This window comes from Ambystoma mexicanum, chromosome 9 (genome assembly GCF_040938575.1).
Source record: "Ambystoma mexicanum isolate Mex_15411 chromosome 9, UKY_AmexF1_1, whole genome shotgun sequence".
Taxonomy (NCBI): domain Eukaryota; kingdom Metazoa; phylum Chordata; class Amphibia; order Caudata; family Ambystomatidae; genus Ambystoma; species Ambystoma mexicanum.
Genome location: NC_090931.1, coordinates 909,991,909 through 910,012,983, shown reverse-complemented (window position 1 = coordinate 910,012,983; position 21,075 = coordinate 909,991,909). Strand labels below are relative to the sequence as shown.

General features: G+C 46.9%; 1 protein-coding gene across 13 annotated transcripts in view; it reads left to right on the top strand.

Moving 5' to 3' along the window:
- The first annotated feature begins 6,452 nt into the window (after window positions 1-6,452).
- PCBP3 (poly(rC) binding protein 3) overlaps window positions 6,453-21,075 on the top strand; it is a 307,825-nt gene continuing 293,202 nt past the window's right edge. For 8 of the 13 annotated variants that reach the window (XR_011274715.1, XR_011274714.1, XM_069616061.1 and 5 more), the window contains exon 1: window positions 6,461-6,601. Coding sequence is in view for 11 of the 13 variants with exons in the window: in XM_069616061.1 (XP_069472162.1) it covers window positions 6,498-6,601 (104 nt within the window). In the remaining 2 variants the exon portion in view is untranslated. Of the gene's footprint in view, window positions 6,602-21,075 lie in introns of all 13 variants that reach the window. The other 5 variants (XM_069616055.1, XM_069616053.1, XM_069616052.1 and 2 more) reach the window with 2 other exon arrangements.

Sequence of the window (21,075 nt, the reverse complement as noted above, 5' to 3'; positions counted from 1 at the left end):
AAAAAAATATTAGCAGACACCCATGTTCTGAGACCCCTGAACATCAAAAGCCGCCATCTTCCTCCACAGGACTGACACACTGGCCTCCGTGCCCACCCCAGCTGTTTCCTCACCCCCCCACACCTACCTCACCAGTGTCTCCATCCCTGCTCGCCTTCTGCCACTGTCCCTCCTACAATGACCGCCGTGGAGACCATTAGAAGTTCCCTTCTCTGCTTTCCATGACAGCAGTTTCTTTTGCAGTTTTTTTGTAACTTAAGAAATGGCCACAGTGCAGTTTCACAACTTATAAAAAAGGCCATTAGAACTGCAGAAATCATACTAGAAACTGGGGGTGAGGAGGGAAGGGGGGGGGGTTATAGCTACAACCCCCCCCGTTGGGGAATATTAAGGGGAGGTAATTGATCCTTGACCTTAAGGCCCTTGCTAACTTCGGGCCAGAGGAGGAAAGCTTTCTTTCATGTTGCATCCTTTCTCTCTACTAACTCCCCTCTTTCCGATCTGTCACCGCTCCAAGACATCTCCCAAATGGCAGCGGGTATGGTACATAACACAGTGATAACCCATCTGCAAAACCTGACTGCCATCAGAGCGCAAGTAGTCTGTCTACATCCCACTTCCAATTTCTGATGTGATGGTAGGGTGACCAGACGTCCCGGTTTTGCAGGGTCTGTCCCAGTATTTGGTGCTCTGTCCCCCCTTCTCAAGATTATGTTCCCATTGGAAACTGCAGTGGTCCCGGTTTTTTGTAGTAGGTCTTCATAAATGGCAGGCAGGAATACACAATCTCGCACAGAAGAAATGCTGCATTGTACAACTTAGACAGTGTTAGTTTGCAATACATTTGAACAGTAACACTTAAACCTCCTCCTCCAAACGCCACAAAGCCTTGACAGACACTTTCAAGAGTTAGTCCTGCTTTGATGTTAATTGCCCTGTCCCGGTTTTTTACTTTTTTAAATCTGGTCACCCATAGAGACGGACACTTTGCTGGTGGTCTGATGCACACCCTGGGACGGCCGAATGCAAGGCTTTTGAGTGCCAGGATTGTGCGGGTGCGGGCACTATCAACGCTCTGGTCTTTACTGGGGCGGGCATGGGGAGAAGCTGGCCATTGGCCACACAGCAGGCGGTATTCCGGAGTATTAAAATGTAATGTGGAAGGTGAGGATGATGATGCGCAGAGTTTTAGAAAGTGAGAATTAAGAAGAGGATGTGGATAGTCACGGGCATTAAGGTGATGGCCCGGGCTCTGAGAGGGTTGGCGATAATGAGGCCAGCCATTTAGGATGAGGCAGCAACGAGCCATGTGAGGGATGCTCAGGGAACGGGGAGCCCGGCTTCCTCCCGCAGCCTGCCGTGAGGAGATTTAGGTCAGGGGGTGGGGCATTAATACAGCTCCAGATGGCGGGGGCTCATGGGGGCTGGAGCCCTGTGAGCTGTAATCAGCAGAGGAACACGCCGGATATTGATCTCATGCACACGGGGGCAGGGGAGAGGCAGAGCGACTGAGGAGAGAGCGGACGGTGCTCCCATCTCTGCCAGAAAAGGACATGGTGCTGTGGGCGCTGCCAGATACAGGGCATTTATTCTCCCAACCCCACCAGAGACAGGCCATGATGCTCCCATCTCTGCATGAGGGAGAACATGGGTACTTCCATCTCTGCCAGGTTCTGTGAATTCTGCTCTCAGCTTTGCCAGAGATAGGACAGGGTGATCCCGGGTCTGCAAGGGGTGGGGGACTGCTGGGGTACTTTCAGCTCTAACAGGCTTTGGGCGTTTTGGCCTCAGCACTTCCAGAGACAGGTCACCGTGCTCCCAGCTCCGCAAGAGCCGGGATATGGGTGCTTCCAGTTCAGCAATGTTCTGGGTATTCTGCTCTCAGCTTTGCCAGAGACAGGACAGGGTTATCCTGGGTTTGCAAGAGGGAGGATAAGGCTTTCCAGGTTCTGGGAATTCTACCATAACCTCTGCCAGAGACAGGATATGATGCCCCCATTTCTGCATGAGGGAAGACATGGGTACTTCCAGCTCTGCCAGTTTCGTGAATTCTGCTCTCAGCTTTGCCAGAGACAGGACAGGGTGATCCCGGGTCTGCAAGGGGTGGGGGACTGCTGGGGTACTTTCAGCTCTAACAGGCTTTGGGCGTTTTGGCCTCAGCCCTTCCAGAGACAGGTCACCGTGCTCCCAGCTCCGCAAGAGCCGGGATATGGGTGCTTCCAGTTCAGCAATGCTCTGGGTATTCTGCTCTCAGCTTTGCCAGAGACAGGACAGGGTGATCCTGGGTTTGCAAGAGGGAGGATAAGGCTTTCCAGGTTCTGGGAATTCTACCATAACCTCTGCAAGAGACAGGATATGATGCCCCCATTTCTGCATGAGGGAAGACATGGGTACTTCCAGCTCTGCCAGTTTCCGTGAATTCTGCTCTCAGCTTTGCCAGAGACAGGACAGGGTGATCCTGGGTCTGCAAGAGGGAGGCTAAGTGTACTTCTTTCTCTGCGGGTTCTGGGAATTCTGCTGTAACCTCTGCCAGAGACAAGATATGATGCCCCCATCGCTGCATGAGGGAAGACATGGGTACTTCCAGCTCTGCCAGTTTCCGTGAATTCTGCTCTCAGCTTTGCCAGAGACAGGACAGGGTGATCCCGGGTCTGCAAGGGGTGGGGGACTGCTGGGGTACTTTCAGCTCTACCAGGCTTTGGGCGTTTTGGCCTCAGCCCTTCCAGAGACAGGCCACCGTGCTCCCAGGTCCGCAAGAGCCTGGATATGGGTGCTTCCAGTTCAGCAATGTTCTGGATATTCTGCTCTCAGCTTTGCCAGAGACAGGACAGGGTGATCCTGGCTCTGCAAGAGGAAGGGCATGGGTTCTTTCAGTTTTGGCAGCTCCAGGGCATTCTGCTCGCAGCTCTGCCAGGGGCAGGATGCTTCCAGCTCTGCAAGAGGAAGGGAATGGGTTCTTTCAGTTTTGGCAGCTCCAGGGCATTCTGCTCGCAGCTCTGCCAGGGGCAGGATGCTTCCAGCTCTGCAAGAGGAAGGGCATGGGTTCTTTCAGTTTTGGCAGCTCCAGGGCATTCTGCTCGCAGCTCTGCCAGGGGCAGGATGCTTCCAGCTCTGCAAGAGGAAGGGCATGGGTTCTTTCAGTTTTGGCAGCTCCAGGGCATTCTGCTCGCAGCTCTGCCAGGGGCAGGATGCTTCCAGCTCTGCCAGAAATAGTGTATGGGGGTTTCCAGGGCAGGCACCCAGAGATGATGGTGCTCCCATCTATGTAAATGGTACAGCTCTGTCAGAGACAGGACCTAATACACAGCTCTGCCAGATATAGAAGGAACAGGCCGAGCAGCGTATGGGAGACACAGGAAGTGAAGCAGAAAGAGAGATGAGCACATGAAGTTCAAAAGCAGGGAGAGCAGTAACTGTTGGACCCATATGCAGCAGACTTACATTTGTTGTTGTGAGGTGTGTGTGTCTTGTTTTACGGCCCTTGCCCTCCCCATGAAATATTACACCGCAACAATTTGGCCAAGTGTTGGCAATAAAAGGCCGTAGGTTTTTAATGATACAGATATGATAATGTGAACATAAACAATACACGTGATCATAATAATATCATCCATTTCGGCACCGGGTCCCGAGCTAACCCCCTCTGGCCCATGCCGCCTTTCTTGTCCCACGACTTGTTGTGGTCACCGTACAGTGTCCTGAGTTTCTTTCCATTGTTCTTCTCCCCTCTTTCTAGGGTGGGAGGGTTTTTGTGGAAAAGAAAAAAAGAGCAGGAAGACGCTGAGTAACACAGCGAATTTCCCTATACTGTTTCGGTCCCCGTGCTGAGTCCACAAACAGTTTGTGTTTTTGGAGCTGCAAGCAGCGCATTATATAGGACCCAGGGAAACCTTGGGTCTTTGTAGTGTGTGTGTGGGGGGGGGGGCTGTGCACCAACCCCCCCAGGCCAGCCTGAACCTGACTAATTGGGACCCCTCCATCCCCCCAGGGGGGGGATCCTTTTGTATTTCCCTGCCTGGGTGTCCTGGGTGCAATGCACCCATATATTCTCATGGAAGGGTGAGGTATTTATATTACCGCACACTTCCTGCGCTTTGATCCGCCAGACCCTGCTGTCTCCCTTATCTGTGGGGAGGAGAGGGGCGCTGAACCTGTAGGAGGGCTGCTGCCCCTCTCCTGACCCTGCAGCCATATAACAACAGTTACCTGGCTTCGCCTTGGGCGCTCAGCCGCATTGCCCAGAACTGGTGTCAGAGGAAGAAACCAAGGGTAGGCACAGCCCGACCGAGGTGGAGAGGGGGGCAGATGATAGAAAGGCCCAGAAGCAGGAACTGTTCACAGAAAGAGAGATGGGAAACCTGGAAACTGCTGGAAGTGAGAGAGGGACATGGAAGACAGAAGGAAAGCAGAGTGAGAAGTTAATGGAAGTAGAAAGATTTTTTTTAATTCTATTCCTTTCATTTAATACCAACATTATGAACAATAATCAGATAATGAGGAGAAAAGAAAAAGAGAAAAGAAAGAAAACATAGCTCATTTTGGGTACAAGAATTCTACACATAAAGTACATATGCTCTATTCTAGAAAGCATTTCTGTTATTAATTGTACATCACACAGAGCCCTCTGCTCTTCCAGAAGCCTCCATGTCACTAGCAACACCCTGTTCAATTCCTGGGCTGTGCATGTGCTTTAGTTGTATCTATGTCCATTTAGTAAGATTACAAGTCCCAGAATGCAATTGGTGAAAGCCAGAAAAGCCCGGGGCTGGGGGCGTGGTGTCCAAGATGACATGGAGCCATCTGCTAGCCTTAACACAGTAACATATAACGGAAAACATTCTGCAAATGACCAGAGTGCACGGACGTGGCTCTTGCAGTCTGGATGTAACCATAGTCAAGTCATACTGCTGAGTGCGCCCCAGCCATTAAGCTAACTGTGTCCCGGGCAAAACGACTGTTGCTTCCTGTTGATTCGTCAATGCGGGTCATGTCAACAGCTGTGGGCAGTAATGAGTGGCTCCCCCAGAAATGAGAGACTGCATGAAATGACAGCGCTCAGTACACCGTGTAACCAGGTGCGAGTGTTGGGGGCAACTTTCCATGTCCAAGGGAGTCGGTGTCAGGTGTAGAGGAAACGTCTAAAGCACACCCCTCTTTCTGAAGTAGACACATGTTGCTTCTTTCCGTTTCAAGTCTGATGAAAAGCAGAATGTGTCTGATGGTGACATCGGTTATATATATATATTTTTCCTGCAGTGGAATAACATTGTTTCTGGCTACTTGCATGAGCTCCCCTTCAAAAGTGTGCCAATCCTATAGCTGTTTAGCAAATGTAGCAAAGAAAAATGCTTTCAAATACAGCCTTTGGCACAATTGTATCAAATGTCTAGAAACTGGTTTGATAGGTTCACTCCTATAGCGGCTCCCTTCTTATCAATCACACACACATGTAAAAAATGCATGCCCGCAAACACTCCACAGCTGCACAGAAGCAATAAACAACCAGAGGAGCATTGTCCCTATCAACATAGACTGGTCCTATGCAAGGAGTCTACCACTAAATTGTCTCTGGTTCTTACTAATCAATTTTGTTAAATTTTCTAGGCCAAAGATCTTTTTGAATGTACCATTTTGTTTCCCATTTTACACTCTTTATATGATTTGTAAACGTTTAACCTGTTATGAAACAGTCGCAAGATCCCAAACTAAAAAACACAAAACTTCTTCCAGACCTCTTGCCAGGGGGACAGAACACGATGCCGGTGGGCCAGGCGCCAGCTAACACGGCTAGCTTGCCTGGCTCTTATTGTTCTACAAATTAATTACTGGGTGGAAGGACATGGCTGGCTGCAGTCTGGTCTGGTTATTACGGCTTCTGGTTGGTCTGTCATGGCGCGGATGTCGTTGAAAACCTGAGGAGGTTTCCCATGAAGAGACGTTCTGAAAATAATGAAAAGATCCAAATCTTCCCAACATTTGAAGTTGCAGGAATCCTGATGGTCTCCCCCGTCTACTAACGACGAAGGACACAAGCAGAGCAGGGGGCGGCTGTTTCACCGCCAAAGCCTTAGCCCTAATGTCCAATGGATGCAGGGATAGGAGGCTCAGATCAAATATTTTCCCAGCCTAAAAACACGGCATCCAGCTCAATGTCTTACCGGAATGATTCACTCTTGCATTTTCTCTCATCGGAACATGAATTGGCTTTGGCGTTGTAACACAGTACGTAACACAACCTTACCGATACAATATATACAATTAAACAAATTCTCAAGAGAATTCTCCCTGGTGGCTCTTCTTCTTTTGTTAAAATATCAAAATGTGAGGAGCCGCTTCGCTGGGGCCTCCCTTCTTCAGCAAAATGAGGGATTTTGGAGGAAACTGGGTCACATGGTGTAGGAGCTAGGTCACATGACTCCATCCTGGGGCTAATAAGGATTTTTTTCCAGCCCTCTGAGCTCAGACATGCAAAAAAAAAAAAAAACTGTGACTGGAAAATGTTCTTTTCCCTCAGCATTTTGTCATCTCCTCCAAACTGTGGACAAGGGGCCATCTGTCTGCTGCACATCGCTCCCCGGCGTCGCAAGCCCTGCTGGCCAAGGTAAGACCCATAATGGGAAGCATAGACATGTCTAGGGTTTGGAGTTATCGACGCGTACCAGAAAATGCAATACATTTAGAAAACTTTTGTATAATTGTGATCAAGTCAAGGGCAGAAGTAGTGATGTTTGGGCTATTGGGATTAAGTGGCTACATATTTGAGGGCAATGTTAATTTTTCTTCTTCATTGTGATATTCTATGTCCTCATGCTAGCAACGAAGCTACGCGCAACCTATAAGGCTATTTTTTCTGCGTGCCAGTCTGATCACTGCAGTTCTAACCGCTGTTTGCGTACAATATCTATATCTTTTCTAAAAAAATAGCATTTAGCCAAAATGATGAAAGCAGCAGAGAAATGTGCACACCGATAAACCATTGGGATTTAAATTAGAGATAGAAATATGAGGGCATTGTAAAATTTTTAAGGATTACCTTTTTTAAGATGCAATCATATTTCTTCCATACCCAAAATAATTCAAGCGAATCGTGGATTTCACACATGTGGTGTCCGGAATCAGTAACGTCAGCCTTCCTTCTTCAGGGCTCATAGAGAAACATGTTCCTCTGGACGAGAAATCCGGTGGCTACAAAGGTTTCAAGAAGGAATCAAAACTTTCTTTAAAAATATTTTTTTTTTCCTGTGAAGCAGGAACGTTAATAATAAATGAACCTCCCGCTCCGTTGTTAACATGGTGTTGCCGTGTTTGAGGGTGCGTAGATGCAATGATACTGAAAACCGATATCATGGTTATTATTTGTACCAAGAGTTTTATTTAATGAATCTGCCGAGAGGGGGTGAACAGATGAGGGTGAGAGTGTGACGGGATCAGGGCTGGGGCTGTTAATGCTCAGTGACCCCGATATCGCTGTTTTTTTTCCCGCTAAGCCGCTATTAAACATTGCTTGTTAACATTCAATGACAAAGAGGGGAAACTAAAAGATGGCAGTGTTGGCATCTCCACAAACGGAATGACCCCTTCCTCACCCATCGCATCCCCCGTCCCCCACACTGATCACCCTAATCTTTCCATGCCCCAGATTCGCTTATGGAAGGCGGTTGGCGGGTGCCAGTGTGTCTGTCTGGGCTATTTTATGCATACAAATGGTGGTTGTTTGTGCAGTGTGATTGGCGTCACTTGGTTGATACTGGTGAATATTTCAGGAAAGTGGGCTGTGTGGGAGGTTTCGACCTTGTGAGGAGGTCTCTGGCCCTCCATTAGCCCTGCTGAGATGCGAGCTATAACGGCATCCCTGTTGCCCAAAAGCAGAGACGCCATTGTCAAGGTTTAACTTTTCTGCTGGTTCTCCCTTGTACAAACTGCACAGGGCTTTACACTCTTGCCTTTGGTTAAAAATGGCAATGTTGATGGCGTGTCTCAGTGCATAAACTAGAATATAGAGGCCATTTTTGCAGAAACATTCAGTCGTAATCCTGCATTTGATTGGCGTTCCAAATAAAGCCCAATTGAAAATGGCAGTTTTCTCTTAACGGACCAAATTTCGAATGCGTCAATTTTGTGAAACGTCACACGCAGACTGGTTTATCCCGAGATATATGTGTGTCATCGCTAAAAACAAAGACTGTCAGACCAGTTATTACCGAAGATGCGGTGTCCAAGTGGATCTGGGATGACACAAGAAATGCGTTGACCTGAAGGCTCTCAGAATTTTTTGGAGAGAGGAAGGCACCGTCTAAATGCCATAGACTCCGGAGAGACAGAGATGCTTGGCACCCACGGTAAGACAGAATCACCAAATGCACTCACAAGGTATTCATCCAAGCCTGAATATTCACCACAAACTGCACTGTGCACAGCCACTCCTGGGGAGAGCACATACCGGCCAGAACCCAGGCTAGTAACCAGGCACAGCACCGCCAGCAGAATGATGTAGACATGGAAACCGGACTATACACCAGGTGCTGGCCCATCTCCTCCTGCAGCAAGATGTAGCCTCAGAAACCAGGCACAGATCCTCCTGAAAAACAATGTCGATGTTGAACTGGGAGTAGGCACAGGCGCGGTCACCCCCGAGTGGAGACAGAGTCATAGCACCCAAAATATGTTCTAGGCTCAAATGCTCCTGGTGAAGAACCTGAAACAGAAGCCAGGCTATACACCAAGCACCCCCGCACTAGGGAAAAGGCGGCAAATAGAGCCCAGACTATGCACCCGCAATAGCCACTTCTTGATGCGCACACAGGAGGCTAAAACGGAGCTACTCACTCACGGTTAAGGATAGGTACATAGAACCATGCTGTGCACCAAGGACAGTCGCTCCTGCTGCAAGGATGTGTGCAGAGAACCCAGGCATTCCATCTGACACAGCCAGCCCACGTGTAGGAGGGACACATAAAACCCAGCCTTCAAACGTGGACGAGGGAAAGGACACGGATTGAACAGTGTTTCCTGGACACCTCCAATTCTGGCTGAAGACCCAGACAAGCATCCCAGGCCACTCCCCTGGAGGATGTGCTTCTCAGTAGATATAGGCCTCAGCCCATGAACCTGGCAACAGTGCTCACAGGTTGTGGACCTGGGCAAAGGAGCCAGGTTGTGCACGCGGCTTAGACACTTGTGGGGAGTGGCGCTGAAGGTGGAATGCACGCTGCGCACCTAACAGAGCCCCTCCTCCGGTGTAAGCTACCGCATGGAACCCAGGCTGCTCACCCAAGCACAGCTTCTTGTGGGGTAGACACCTGGCACAGCTGCTTCTGGAGTGGGACATGGAGAGTGGAAACGCTAGGGGAAGCCCCTGGTACGGATGCTCGCTCCCTCAGCTGATATACGAAATTCCACTGCGGTGGTGCCCGGGTAAATTCTATTCTCCACCCAGCACTCAGAGCTGCGGAGGCATTGTCTAAACTGTGGAAACAGAACTTCATTTATTGGTAGTGCACTACAACAATCTCCACCGCCATTTCAATGCACTTGGTGAAACGGCCATTTAGCTGCATTTTTAGTGGCATTTCTTGGAGCTGGGCGGGTTAGGGAAAACATATATTTGATTTGTAACGGTGTGGGCAGGGGTGAAAGAGGGATGGGGCAAGGGAGGGAGGTATGGGGGTCTTCCTAAAAAAATGCAGCAAAAAATCTTCAAAAAGACCCTAGTGGCAAGATGGGCCAGATCCATGCCCTGTATCTAGACTGTCTGATTGTGCATGGCAATCAGCTGTGCTGCCATCACTCATGGACATAGCACCTTCAAGCCCCAGCAGTAGCCAATAGCCAATCCATCTCCATAACTCAGAAATATCTGCATACACATATTAGGAAGCAAAGACTAAAACTGGACCACAGACTTTTCATACAACTGACATGACGGAGAGAAGGAGCGGAAAAATAGAGAGTGAGAAAGAAAGAGAGAGAAAGAGACACTAATGTTAGGATAGGCAAACCTTAAAAAACTCATGTGGTTTGCAGGGCCATATATAATGTCTTAAAGGGACGCATGGGGCCCGTGGCCATATGCTGCGCAACTTTGATCTAGAATATCCCTAAAACAGGTACATTTATCTATGCTCAGAGTTATCCAGAGCCGGTACTGGGGGGGGGCGGTTGAGGGGGCTTTTGCCCCTGATCTTTTGCTTTTAACCCCAGATAGAATCTCAGGGCCTACAAACAAAAGGCTAGCTAGCCCTGAGTCCCGACATTAGCGTAGCATTGGATCTTATTTAGACCTCTGGGTTTATCTATGCTATCCCCAAATCTGGGAGTTATGTATTTACCCACTGGACTCTGTATTATCTATAATATCCCCATACCTTCTAATCACATATATACTCTGAAATCTCAGGATTATCTATGCTATCTCCATACCTGGTAGTCATTTATGCACCCTGAAATATCAGGATTATCTATGCTAACCCTACTCCCAAATCTCAGGATTATTTATGCTATCTCCATACCTGGTAGTCATTTCTGTTCCCTGAAATCTCAGGGTTATCTATGCTATCCTTACCCCAAATCTCAGGACCAGGATTCCAATTCCTTGTCATTATTTATCTACCCCCAGGTCTGATGATTATCTATGCTATCGCCATACCTGGTAATCATTTACATACCCTGAAATCTAAGGATTATTTGATTTATTTTATTGTTTTTTTATAACGCGCCGAATACCGTACCTGTGTTCGATTTCAAAGCGCGGATTCGGGATTCAGACCTCTGCGTATTATTGCATCCAAGACCAGAGCGTTGCCCCTGTGCTATCCTTCTCTGTATCATATCTATGCTATCCCTGATCCCAAATCTCTGTAATATCAATGATATCCCCATACCTGGTAATTACTTATCTACCCAAAATCTCAGGATTATCTACTATAGCCCATAACTTGAATTCAATCATTTATCTATGCTCGGGTCTCAGAATGATCTATTATTGAGCCGGCCAGATAACACAGCGAGCTGAGGCTCCTTCTGACACCTGTGTGCTGCCTGCTGATGCAGGTTCGAATTGAGTACAATGCAATGGGACAATAATATCAACTGTTAATTCAGCACTTAGGTACCTGTGGGTTTGTAGCTCTATATACAACTAGATATTATCTATGCTATCCCCATACCTGTGAATTATGTTTCTACCCCTAAGTCTCCAGATTATCTATGCTATCCCGATTCCTGGTAATTATTGTATCTATGGGCCAGTTCTGGAATAACAATGCTACCCCCAAACCTGGTAATTATTTATCTATCCCCAGGTCTCAGGCAGTATTATCTATACTTTCCACGTATGTGGAAATTATCTATGTTCTTCCCCCAAGTCTTAATATTAGATATGCTATTTCCACACTTGAATAATTATTTTCTTAAACTTCAACTCTCTGGATTGTCTATGCTGTCTCTATACATGTTTTGTATAACCTCAAAATTGCTTTCGGCCAAGCTGGGAGTGCTATATCTTACCTGCATGTCTCAGCATTATTGGTGCAGTCATCAATCCTGAGAATGAGGATCCAATGCTCAAGTCTCGAGTTTATTTGTAATTTTTCTATGTATGAGTATTATGTACTTGCCCCTCCCCCTCCAAATCTTTGGTCCTCTGATGCTTTCTTTTAAGGCCTGGGAATTATGTACTGTACTGCCGAATCCCATAATTAGCAGCAGTTTCTCCATACCTAACAACCACATGCTTTATCTAGACTTTGCCAGCAGCAGGAACCCCATTCTGCAATACTCATGCAAGCCCATGTCCAGTTACTCTGGTGCTTCCCATTATACTGACAGCAAGCAGTCTCGCTCTCCCATGATTAGTGCACTATCACCCCAAACCAGAACTGCTTCTCTTTTATAGAGCCATTTCTGATCTTCCGGCTTTGTGCCCAGGTCTGTGTAACAAGGAGACCTCACTTTTAGATCAGGGCTAAAGGGGGCTGGGGAAGGGGGGCCTCACTCATGGCTCTACACAGAGTGCATCTCGTTCTGCCCTCCTCCTGTAAACCCACCTGGGCCCTGTTATCCTGAACATCGAACATCTCTGATGTTGTTTTTGTTTGCAAGTTTGGGACCAGTTCTGAGGCTTTGGTGTGTTCTTTCCACAACCGAGGCAGCCCATGGTTTTTATGGCATTGCTGTGGTTTCTCCACTCTTTGGAATTCTAACGGTGGCCAATATTTCCTACTGCCGCCATACATGTGGATTATCACGCTCTTGGAATATACCCCGTGTGAGTTCCAAGCCTGGAAACCCGCCTGGTTTGGGAGTGACTCTTATTATTGCTCTGCTATCTGCAGGTGTGACACCAGAGTGTCAGAATGTGCTGTGGTGCCGCCATGCAGGGACAGATCTCAGAAAGAGGTCAGGTCAATTTCCTGACTCCTGTAACGTTCACTGCTGTCTTTCCACCTCCTACAGTGATTCACCCGAAACCCATGTTTTGTGCAGCTTGGAGCATATGGTATCATCGGGGGAGAGATTGTCTAATCATTGCATTGATGATATAAATTGAGCAAGCACACTTAGTACCAGTTCTGCTGCTTTTGCCCCAATCCATATTACACTGCCTAAAAATGAAGCAGTCTGATTTCTGGGGTATGTTTAGATCTAGATATAACAGGCATTGGCAATGCCAACAGTCTGGGCTTTTGCGTAGGTATTCGAAAGGCACTTGCCAGGCACTGCTGTAGTGGCATTACCTGGCTGTTAATGGGAGGAGGTGCACAATGGTTGAGTACCTGGGCATCTAATAGCAGTGCCTGGCACATTCCTAATACATATTCAAAAGACAAAATTGTTGGCTTTGCCAATGCTTGTTTTTAACAGCACTTGAGTGAAGGACATGCATAGTGCTTATATAAGAAAGTGGCTGAAGGCAGATATCGTTAAGACATTTTTATTACACCAGTACCACGTTTACAACTCCACTGATGATTAAATAAGTTATTACCTCTCAGAAGATTGCTTTGAGAAAAAACTGGCAGGCACTTCCAATGCAAAGTTTAATGGTAAGGCTTGAATAAAGAGAGCTCAAAGAGTTTGCATGAAAAGGTGTTTTGGGCGGAGAGATGCAAGAACTGTGTGGCAATGACCATAGTAATTAGCATGGCCATGGGCTCTTAATAAGGTGGACTAATAACCAAACAACACCTACAAGCTGTGTGTCCCTTCTCATATGCCATTTCTCCTTACCTGTATTCTAGTGCAATAGGTTCAGCTTATAGGTTGCGCAAAAGCACCACCTAATAGTCCAAACTAAAAATGAATATATTTTGCCTCAACAACGCACTATCTTCCACATTGGAACAGGGGAGCACCGTTCATTTTCTTTATTGTATAATGAGAAAAAGGGAAGAAAATATTTCTGTGTTCGGTCTCCTGCTTTAGTTCAAAATATCACGATAGAGGGTCCTAGATGTATTTGGTGTAAGATCCACCTGGAACAAGTGTTATTTGGAGCAAGCACTGCTTGCTTTATGACCAGTCATGGTGGACGATAACATTGGCAAAATCATTTCACTCCTTTGCAAAAATATGTATGTATGCCATTATGTATTGCACTGGCAGCAACACTGGGGCCTCGTTACAGAAACTTTGCAACAGTCAGTGCAATTTTGCACGATATTAGCACCAAGGCAAAACTGGCACATCAAACTCTGTCTTTCAATATTGGCTTTAAGGGTAATAGGGCATGGTGTTGGCTTTAAGGTACACATTTGCACCAGGACAATGTTGGCTCTTGTAGTAATAGGGCATGGTGTTGGCTTTAAGGTACACATTTGCGCCAGGACAATGTTGGCCCTTGTAGTAATAGGGCATGGTGTTGGCTTTAAGGTACACATTTGCACCAGGGCAATGTTGACCCTTGTAGTAATAGGGCATGATGTTGGCTTTAAGGTACACATTTGCACCAGGGCAATGTTGGCCCTTGTAGTAGTAGGGCATGGTGTTGGCTTTAAGGTACACATTTACGCCAGGGCAATGTTGGCCCTTGTAGTAATAGGGCATGGTGTTGGCTTTAAGGTACACATTTGCGCCAGGACAATGTTGGCCCTTGTAGTAATAGGGCATGGTGTTGGCTTTAAGGTACACATTTGCACCAGGGCAATGTTGGCCCTTGTAGTAATAGGGCATGGTGTTGGCTTTAAGGTACACATTTACACCAGGGCAATGTTGGCCCTTGTAGTAATAGGGCATGGTGTTGGCTTTAAGGTACACATTTGCGCCAGGGCAATGTTGGCCCTTGTAGTAATAGGGCATGGTATTTGCGCCCGGGCAAACATGGACCTGGTGCAAAAATGCATTGAAAGTATGGTTTTTGCAGGCAAAGCATGCCTTGGTGCAAATACTGTGCTAATTTGGACTTGCATGAGTTTTATAAGGATGCCCCTGGTGCTACGTGGACCTACTTCATTTTTAGCAGCAGTTCAAACATTAGATGACCTGGTCCCTGGAGCGCGTTATCAGGTCTCACACACGGTCTGAACCCCCAAACTCTCATTGTGAACTTCAAACTTCTGTAGCTCTGGGAAGTTAATAGCGCCGGGAAGTTAAGTTTTGTTTGCATGCCAAAAGGCAGGTACCATGCACGACAGCTGCACAAGGCCTCATACTGAGGCTTGCAAGTCTTGTAAACATTACACAGCAATAGTTTCTGACACTTCACACTTCAAATCCTCAAGATTCCAAAGATCGACATTTTTAATACTGTTTCTAATGCCCAGAGCAGGGTTCTGCAACCTGCGGCTCTCTAGATGTTTGGAACTACTACTCCCATGATCAGTCAACATTATTGTGGCTATGGTTGATGAGAGTTGTAGTCCAAAACATCTGGACAGCCAAAGGTTGAAGACCCCTGGCCTAGAGTCTGACGATTACCCTGAGATATCTGTCCCCTAACACTAAGAACATTTTTCTAGTGGTCTCCTCTATCATTTTATTTTTCTTTATGTTATTTTATTATCGTTTTTACATGGAAACTGTAACATCACAGCCAGGCAGGAGAGTAACAGTATACCTTAATTTACATAGAGGACTGCATTCTGACTGCAACAGAAACGGTATGGCTACAATGTGCATACAGTAGCAAAGAGATGCTTTAAAATTCACCACTGAGGTGTGAGTAACATGGTTTGGGTGAAGGATGATACTTAATCCAGACATTAACTATGACTGATTGAGGCACAAAGGCCTAGATAGCTTTCCCAGATGTTATTAAATACCCACATTAGAATCTGTGGAGGAAGAAGCCCTCCGCAGCAATGCTTCTCAGGCTGAGCTTAGATGATGCATGTGCTCATGGGCCCCCCTATGTGTCACTCTGGAAGGGCATCTGTGCCCACACTGGCATACAGACTAAGAGCCTGGCATCTCCATTCCCACCTCCCTCCCTGAGGGCATTGCTGAAGCCGAGATCTCAGGCGACTCCTCTTCGCACTCTGCCTCTCGTCTCTTTGCAAACAGATCTCTTCCTTCCTCTGCCTCAGCAACTGGGCTTAAACAGCTGGATACTCACAATACTCACTCCTACCTCACCTACCACACCACAAAAACATTGATCTCTACACTGGCGATCCGCCATTAAGACTCCAAATAAATGCCCCACCACCCACTCCGCTCCTCTGTGCTGCTCCATCCAACCCCTTGATAAAATTCTCAACTTTGTGACTTGCCCTGTTTACAACTCCCAGTACTCCTCTCCGGTATCTTCTGTAAGACTTGTGGTTTTCAAGCCAATCGGTGGACTGCCCCTTTCCCCACGTGGCCAAAATGATCTCTTGCTGGCTTCCCTGCACCCTGAGATCTTAAACTCAATCTTACTGTTTCTGACCCTCTCTGCTGGTGCCTCCCGCTTTCACTCATTCGCCCACCTCGCTCCCTATCAATGGAACTCATGCCTTGGCAGATAAAGGGCACAACCTTTCTCCCTGCCTTCAACTCTCCTTCTATCCAAGCAATGGGCTCTGGAAGCCCACGGGAGATTCATGTCTCCCTAATAAAAACCCTCCTCGCTCTAATGTGCAGAACAGTAGTGACTGTATATGTTACCTGTACCCATACTTAATGTACATAGTTGTTGTTAGATTGGGGAAAGGGAGGTTTCATGGCAGGAGATTTGTCCGAAGCATAATCCATTTAATTGTTTTGGCTGAATTTGGCCGCAAATATATATGGGGGGTGGGTAAGGGTAATAATTAAGGTGGGGGAGGAAAGGGGGTTCCGAGCCCCCCCCCTCTGCATATATTTGCTGACAAATAGCTTAAAAGAAAAAGAAAATGTTGTTGGATTTGGATTCAACCAAATCTCTTTGATGAAATAACATAGAGCCATTAGATTGTGGTGTTCCTATTCAATGTTCCCAATTGTGCTTTTCCCTTCTACATCAGATGTAGCCATCTCACCTTCAACGTCACCTTTTGTAAAGTACACAACACAGGATTTCTCTGATCTTTGTTGCATTTCTGGTTTAAACGCTCACCAATTGGTTCAAATACATGCATTGAAATACAGTGGCCGGACATTTTTTAAGGCAAGATAATCCACAACACAAAATGGCTGCTGCATGTTTAGTTAGGTCCCGTAAATGTCTCTCGAGAGGTTATTAATAAAAGGGTTTGGAGCAGCACCCAGGGCTTCGTGTGCTTTGCTGACGCAGTCATCGTTTCTTCCCGGGAACTGGTTCCAATGCCAGGAAACACTGTTTCCTCTCTGTGCACCCGTGCGTCCTGTCTCTTAGGGCGGGGAGGATTTTCTGTGCTCCTTCCATCTCCTTCCAGAACCATACATGTCTGTTGGCTCCACATGGCGTCCACTGCTGTCTCTTCCTCTCCCCTTCAGAAGTGGTCCAAATAAATAAAAAAAGAAGGTACCTTGTGGTGAGGATTTATACATAATCGAGGAGGCAATTTGCTCTCAGTACTCAGTGCTTTCATCTCCTGAGTAGAGAAGGGTGTCATCCCCGTGCAGCCATGTCCCTGGCAGTGATGTCATCACCAGGCAACCTTTGAATTTGGCTCTCACCAGCGTACTCCCTGGCCGTAGTGCCCTCTATGTGCAGCCCTGTGCTCTGATTCCCAGGTTATGGTTTCCTGGCAGCAAAATGTTGTCATAATCACGTGACCATATTGGTTGGGTTGCTCTCAGTGACGTCATTTCGGTTTTACTTTGTCTGCTTTGTCCCTGAGAAGGACATTTCCTTGCTAGGATAGTGTCCCCATGTGCCTGGTCATGTACTGTGTTTTATTTGTGCGAGTTGCTTTCCGTGAAGCTATCAGCCTGCAGCCATTGCTATGTTTCTCTGAGTGAAGTCGCCTGGTAATGATGTCATCAATGTGCAAAAGCTTCTGTCCTTCAGAGTAGAGTTTCTAGGAAGTGATGTCATCCACGTGAGAATGGTTTCCAGTGCTTCCTTTCAGTGATGTCATTTGTACATGTATGTATTTATTTATTAATTTGAATATTTGTTAAGCGCCACACACCCAAAGGCCTTTGAGCGCTATGAGACAAAACAAAACACAACATATACAAACACAGCCCATCACCCCAAGAAGGCTTAATCTATGCCTTTATTAAACAGACATGTTTTAAGATCCTTTTTGAATTTTCAGATGCATGGACAAGCACGAAATGCAAGAAGTAATTAATTCCATGCCTTGGGAGCCCAACCGTCAAAGCTTGTGGCTCCATATCTTGTCAGTTTAAAACAAGGTTGGCTGAGGGATGTGCCTACATTAGAGCGTGAGGCTCTTGCGGGGGTTTTGATCTGTATCCGGTCCTTCAGACAGTGCACAGCAGACCCAGCCACACATTTCTAAGTTAGTGCTAAAACCTTGTGTTTAATGCAGTGTTGAACCGGTAGCCAATGAAGGTCTCGTTGCAGGGCGGTAATATGTTTGTCTCTCTTGAGCCAACGAATAGGTCTGATTGCACCATTTTGTAGGGTCTGCAACTTCTTAATGTTACTTTTTGCAGTGACTGCCAATAGGCTGTTGCAATAGTCCAACCAGGAACTAATCAGAGCCGTAGCCAGGACCGCTTTGCTTTCTATGGAAAGATATGGACTGCTTTGGTGCAGAAGCTTATTTCTATAGGTACAAGACGACCTAATGGAATCCACTCTAGTGAATTATTTTTAATCAGGGCCCAGAACCTACAATAAGGAGCACCGCCTTACCATTGTTAAGCGCGAGTGAATTATTGGCCATCATCGCTGCACCATGGCATACGCTTTGCTGATTCTTCCCAAATCATAGTCATAGTCTCCTTTTAATTGAAAAAGAATTTGGGAATCATCGGCGTAAATTGTATATACCACACCAATGTCAACCAACAGATAAAAAAAGTCTAGTATAAATGTTAAAGAGGGAGGGACTGAGACATGAGCCCTGGGGGGCCCTGGGGGACCCTTTACTCCACTAAAATAGGGTGTGCTTGCGCACCAGCCATAGTCACTCTTGTAGTCCTCAAACCCACAAAATATTTGAACCATGCAGCGGAGATCTCTGAACATCTGGCCACATCTACCAATCTCATAACCAGGAGTGAGTGGTCAATAAGATTAAACGCCATTGATAGATCTAAAATCATATGGATCACCGTCGCCTACATCGCCTACAATCTTGGTAATGTTAGCTTTTAAATCCAAGAGTGCAGACTCAGTCCTGTGTCTTGCTCTAAAACCTATTCTGAATAAATTCCTGAAATTGTATCTACGCCACTGTATCCAAACTGTTCATTAGGAATAGCATATTCGTAATCAGTTTTTAATTACTTGCCACCTCCGTATCCAGGTGTTCTTTTTTTTAGTGATGGTGGTATCAATGCTTCTTCACGGGATTCAGGGACAAAGGACTCCTGAAAGGATTCATTGATCATTTGAGTAATGTCTGGAAGCAGGACACGGATGTTTGTTCTGCCCATCAGAATGCAGCCTCCTGGAAATTACGTCATGGCTGTTTGACTAGTTGTGTCATTAATCAGCACCATGTGAACATGTTGGCTGGATTGCTCTCAGGACATCATCACCACAACAGTGTGTTCTGTCCCTACACAGTTCTAATTGAGAACTCCATGCCACCCAGAATCCCATTTTTTGAGAGTGATGTCTATGACGAATCAACCTCCGGGGCACCAGTGGTCATTGGATGAATATCGGTTTCTAAACCATCAATCAGCCCCACGCCTTTTGTACACCAGAATGGATCCAAACATATTGGAAACACAAGCAAATTAAAAACCTCCTTGTCCAATTTTGGTAACATGGGTGGAACGGCAGGCTTTTCTCTGCAAGGTCGTGAATCATTGGTTAGTTACAAAACAGCAGAAATACAATTATCACCCATCGATAAAAGGGACTGTTGAGTCAAGATTGTATAAAAATATCTACTTTATTATTATTCAACAGACAGTTCTAGCACACTACAAAGTACAACCCACCCAGTAAAGGACACAGACAGTTTCAAAAAAGAAAAGGGAGGCACTCTGGATACTGACATGACAGTGGGCCTCATTACGACCCAGGCGGTAAGTTACAGCCTGGGTCGTACCTTTACCACTATGGCGTAAACTATGTTTACGCCATGGTGGTTGGCGGACTTACCGCCCCATTCCGAGGTTGGCGGGGCGGTAAGTCCCCAATCCCCATTTACCCTTCCCCATTCCCATTTTTGCCCCATAGGGCATAATGGGAGTGGGGAAGGCGTTAATTACGCCACCGTAAATTACGGTGGCGTAATTAACAACAAGGTCCCTTAGCGCCATGGATTCTAACACCTGCTAAAAGCAGGTGTTAAATCCTCCATGGCGCTAAGGGACCTCGGAATCAGGCGGTAAGGGTTGGCGCTGTTTACGCCGCCGTAAACCCCTTACCGCCTGGGTCCTAATGAGGCCCAGTAGCTGGTAAAGTAATTAATCACAATAGTTAAAGAATACTTGGTTTCAGCACAAAGGGAGCAATGGCTTGTACAATGTCACTAGGGGCCTTCGGAGGAGGACCAGGGGGACAGAACGAAAATGTACCTTGTGCTTGTAGAAGTTCTTGGTGCTCAACAGGGTCGAGTCGGTTTCAGGGAGCTTCTCAGCTCCTGCGACAGAGTTCAAGACAGGAGACAGATGCGCTCCTGCGACAGAGTTCAAGACAGGAGACATATGCGGGTATCAGGCAGCAGGCAGTTCGGCGAGCAAAGCTGGATAGACAGCTGCAGGCTAGCCTACATGGTGTCCCGGGGTCAAGTATCATTGTTTCAGTGCTGGTTGGCGGGTCTGAAGCACTGGGTGAGGCATCTTAGATGACATAGGCGACTGCAGCATGAAAACAGTCAACGTTGCAGTCGGCTGCAGCTCCAGGGGCTCGACAGGCTCGAAAATGTCCTTTAAGGTGGATACTGGTTGATGCTTGTCGATGCACTCCTCCTAGCTTCTTCACTGGGCCTGTGTACTCCTTTAATGCGAATGGCCCAATCTAAGGAGAGTGCTGCAGGCAACGGCCTGTCCTTAGTTTGGTTCAGAAACTCTGTGGAACTTTCCACCTAGGAAGCTTTCTTGCAGAGCCTAGCAGGGCAGTGTGCTGGCTGGGTACCAGTTCTGGCACTGCTAGAGGGTTCTCTGGATTCAGTATCTCCCTCTGTTCCCTGGGAGATGTTTAGGGGAGGGATATTGCTTCCCTCTTTGGAAATCCTGGCCTTCCTTCACTGGAGGAGGCTGTAAGGCAGGCTGTACCTTCAGCCAGGGTCCAAATGAGTTCTTCTTGTTACTCCTTGCAAAGTCTTCAGATGATCTTGCCAAAGAGGGGCTCAATCCTTTTTTAAAGCCAAATGGGCCACTGTGATTGGTGTGGGATAAGCCTACCTTAATGAATCAATCATGGGTCCCCACCAACAACCCCCTGTATGCATGAGGTCATAACCAGAGTGCTTTGCATCAGAAAAGGTAAAGGGGTGAAAACATGTAAGACTATGTCCAACCCATCTTCCTGTCTGTTGTGGATCAAGGGGTCTCTCTGGTTTATTGAGCTCTGTGGGGTTCCTGATTAAAGGGGCAGGT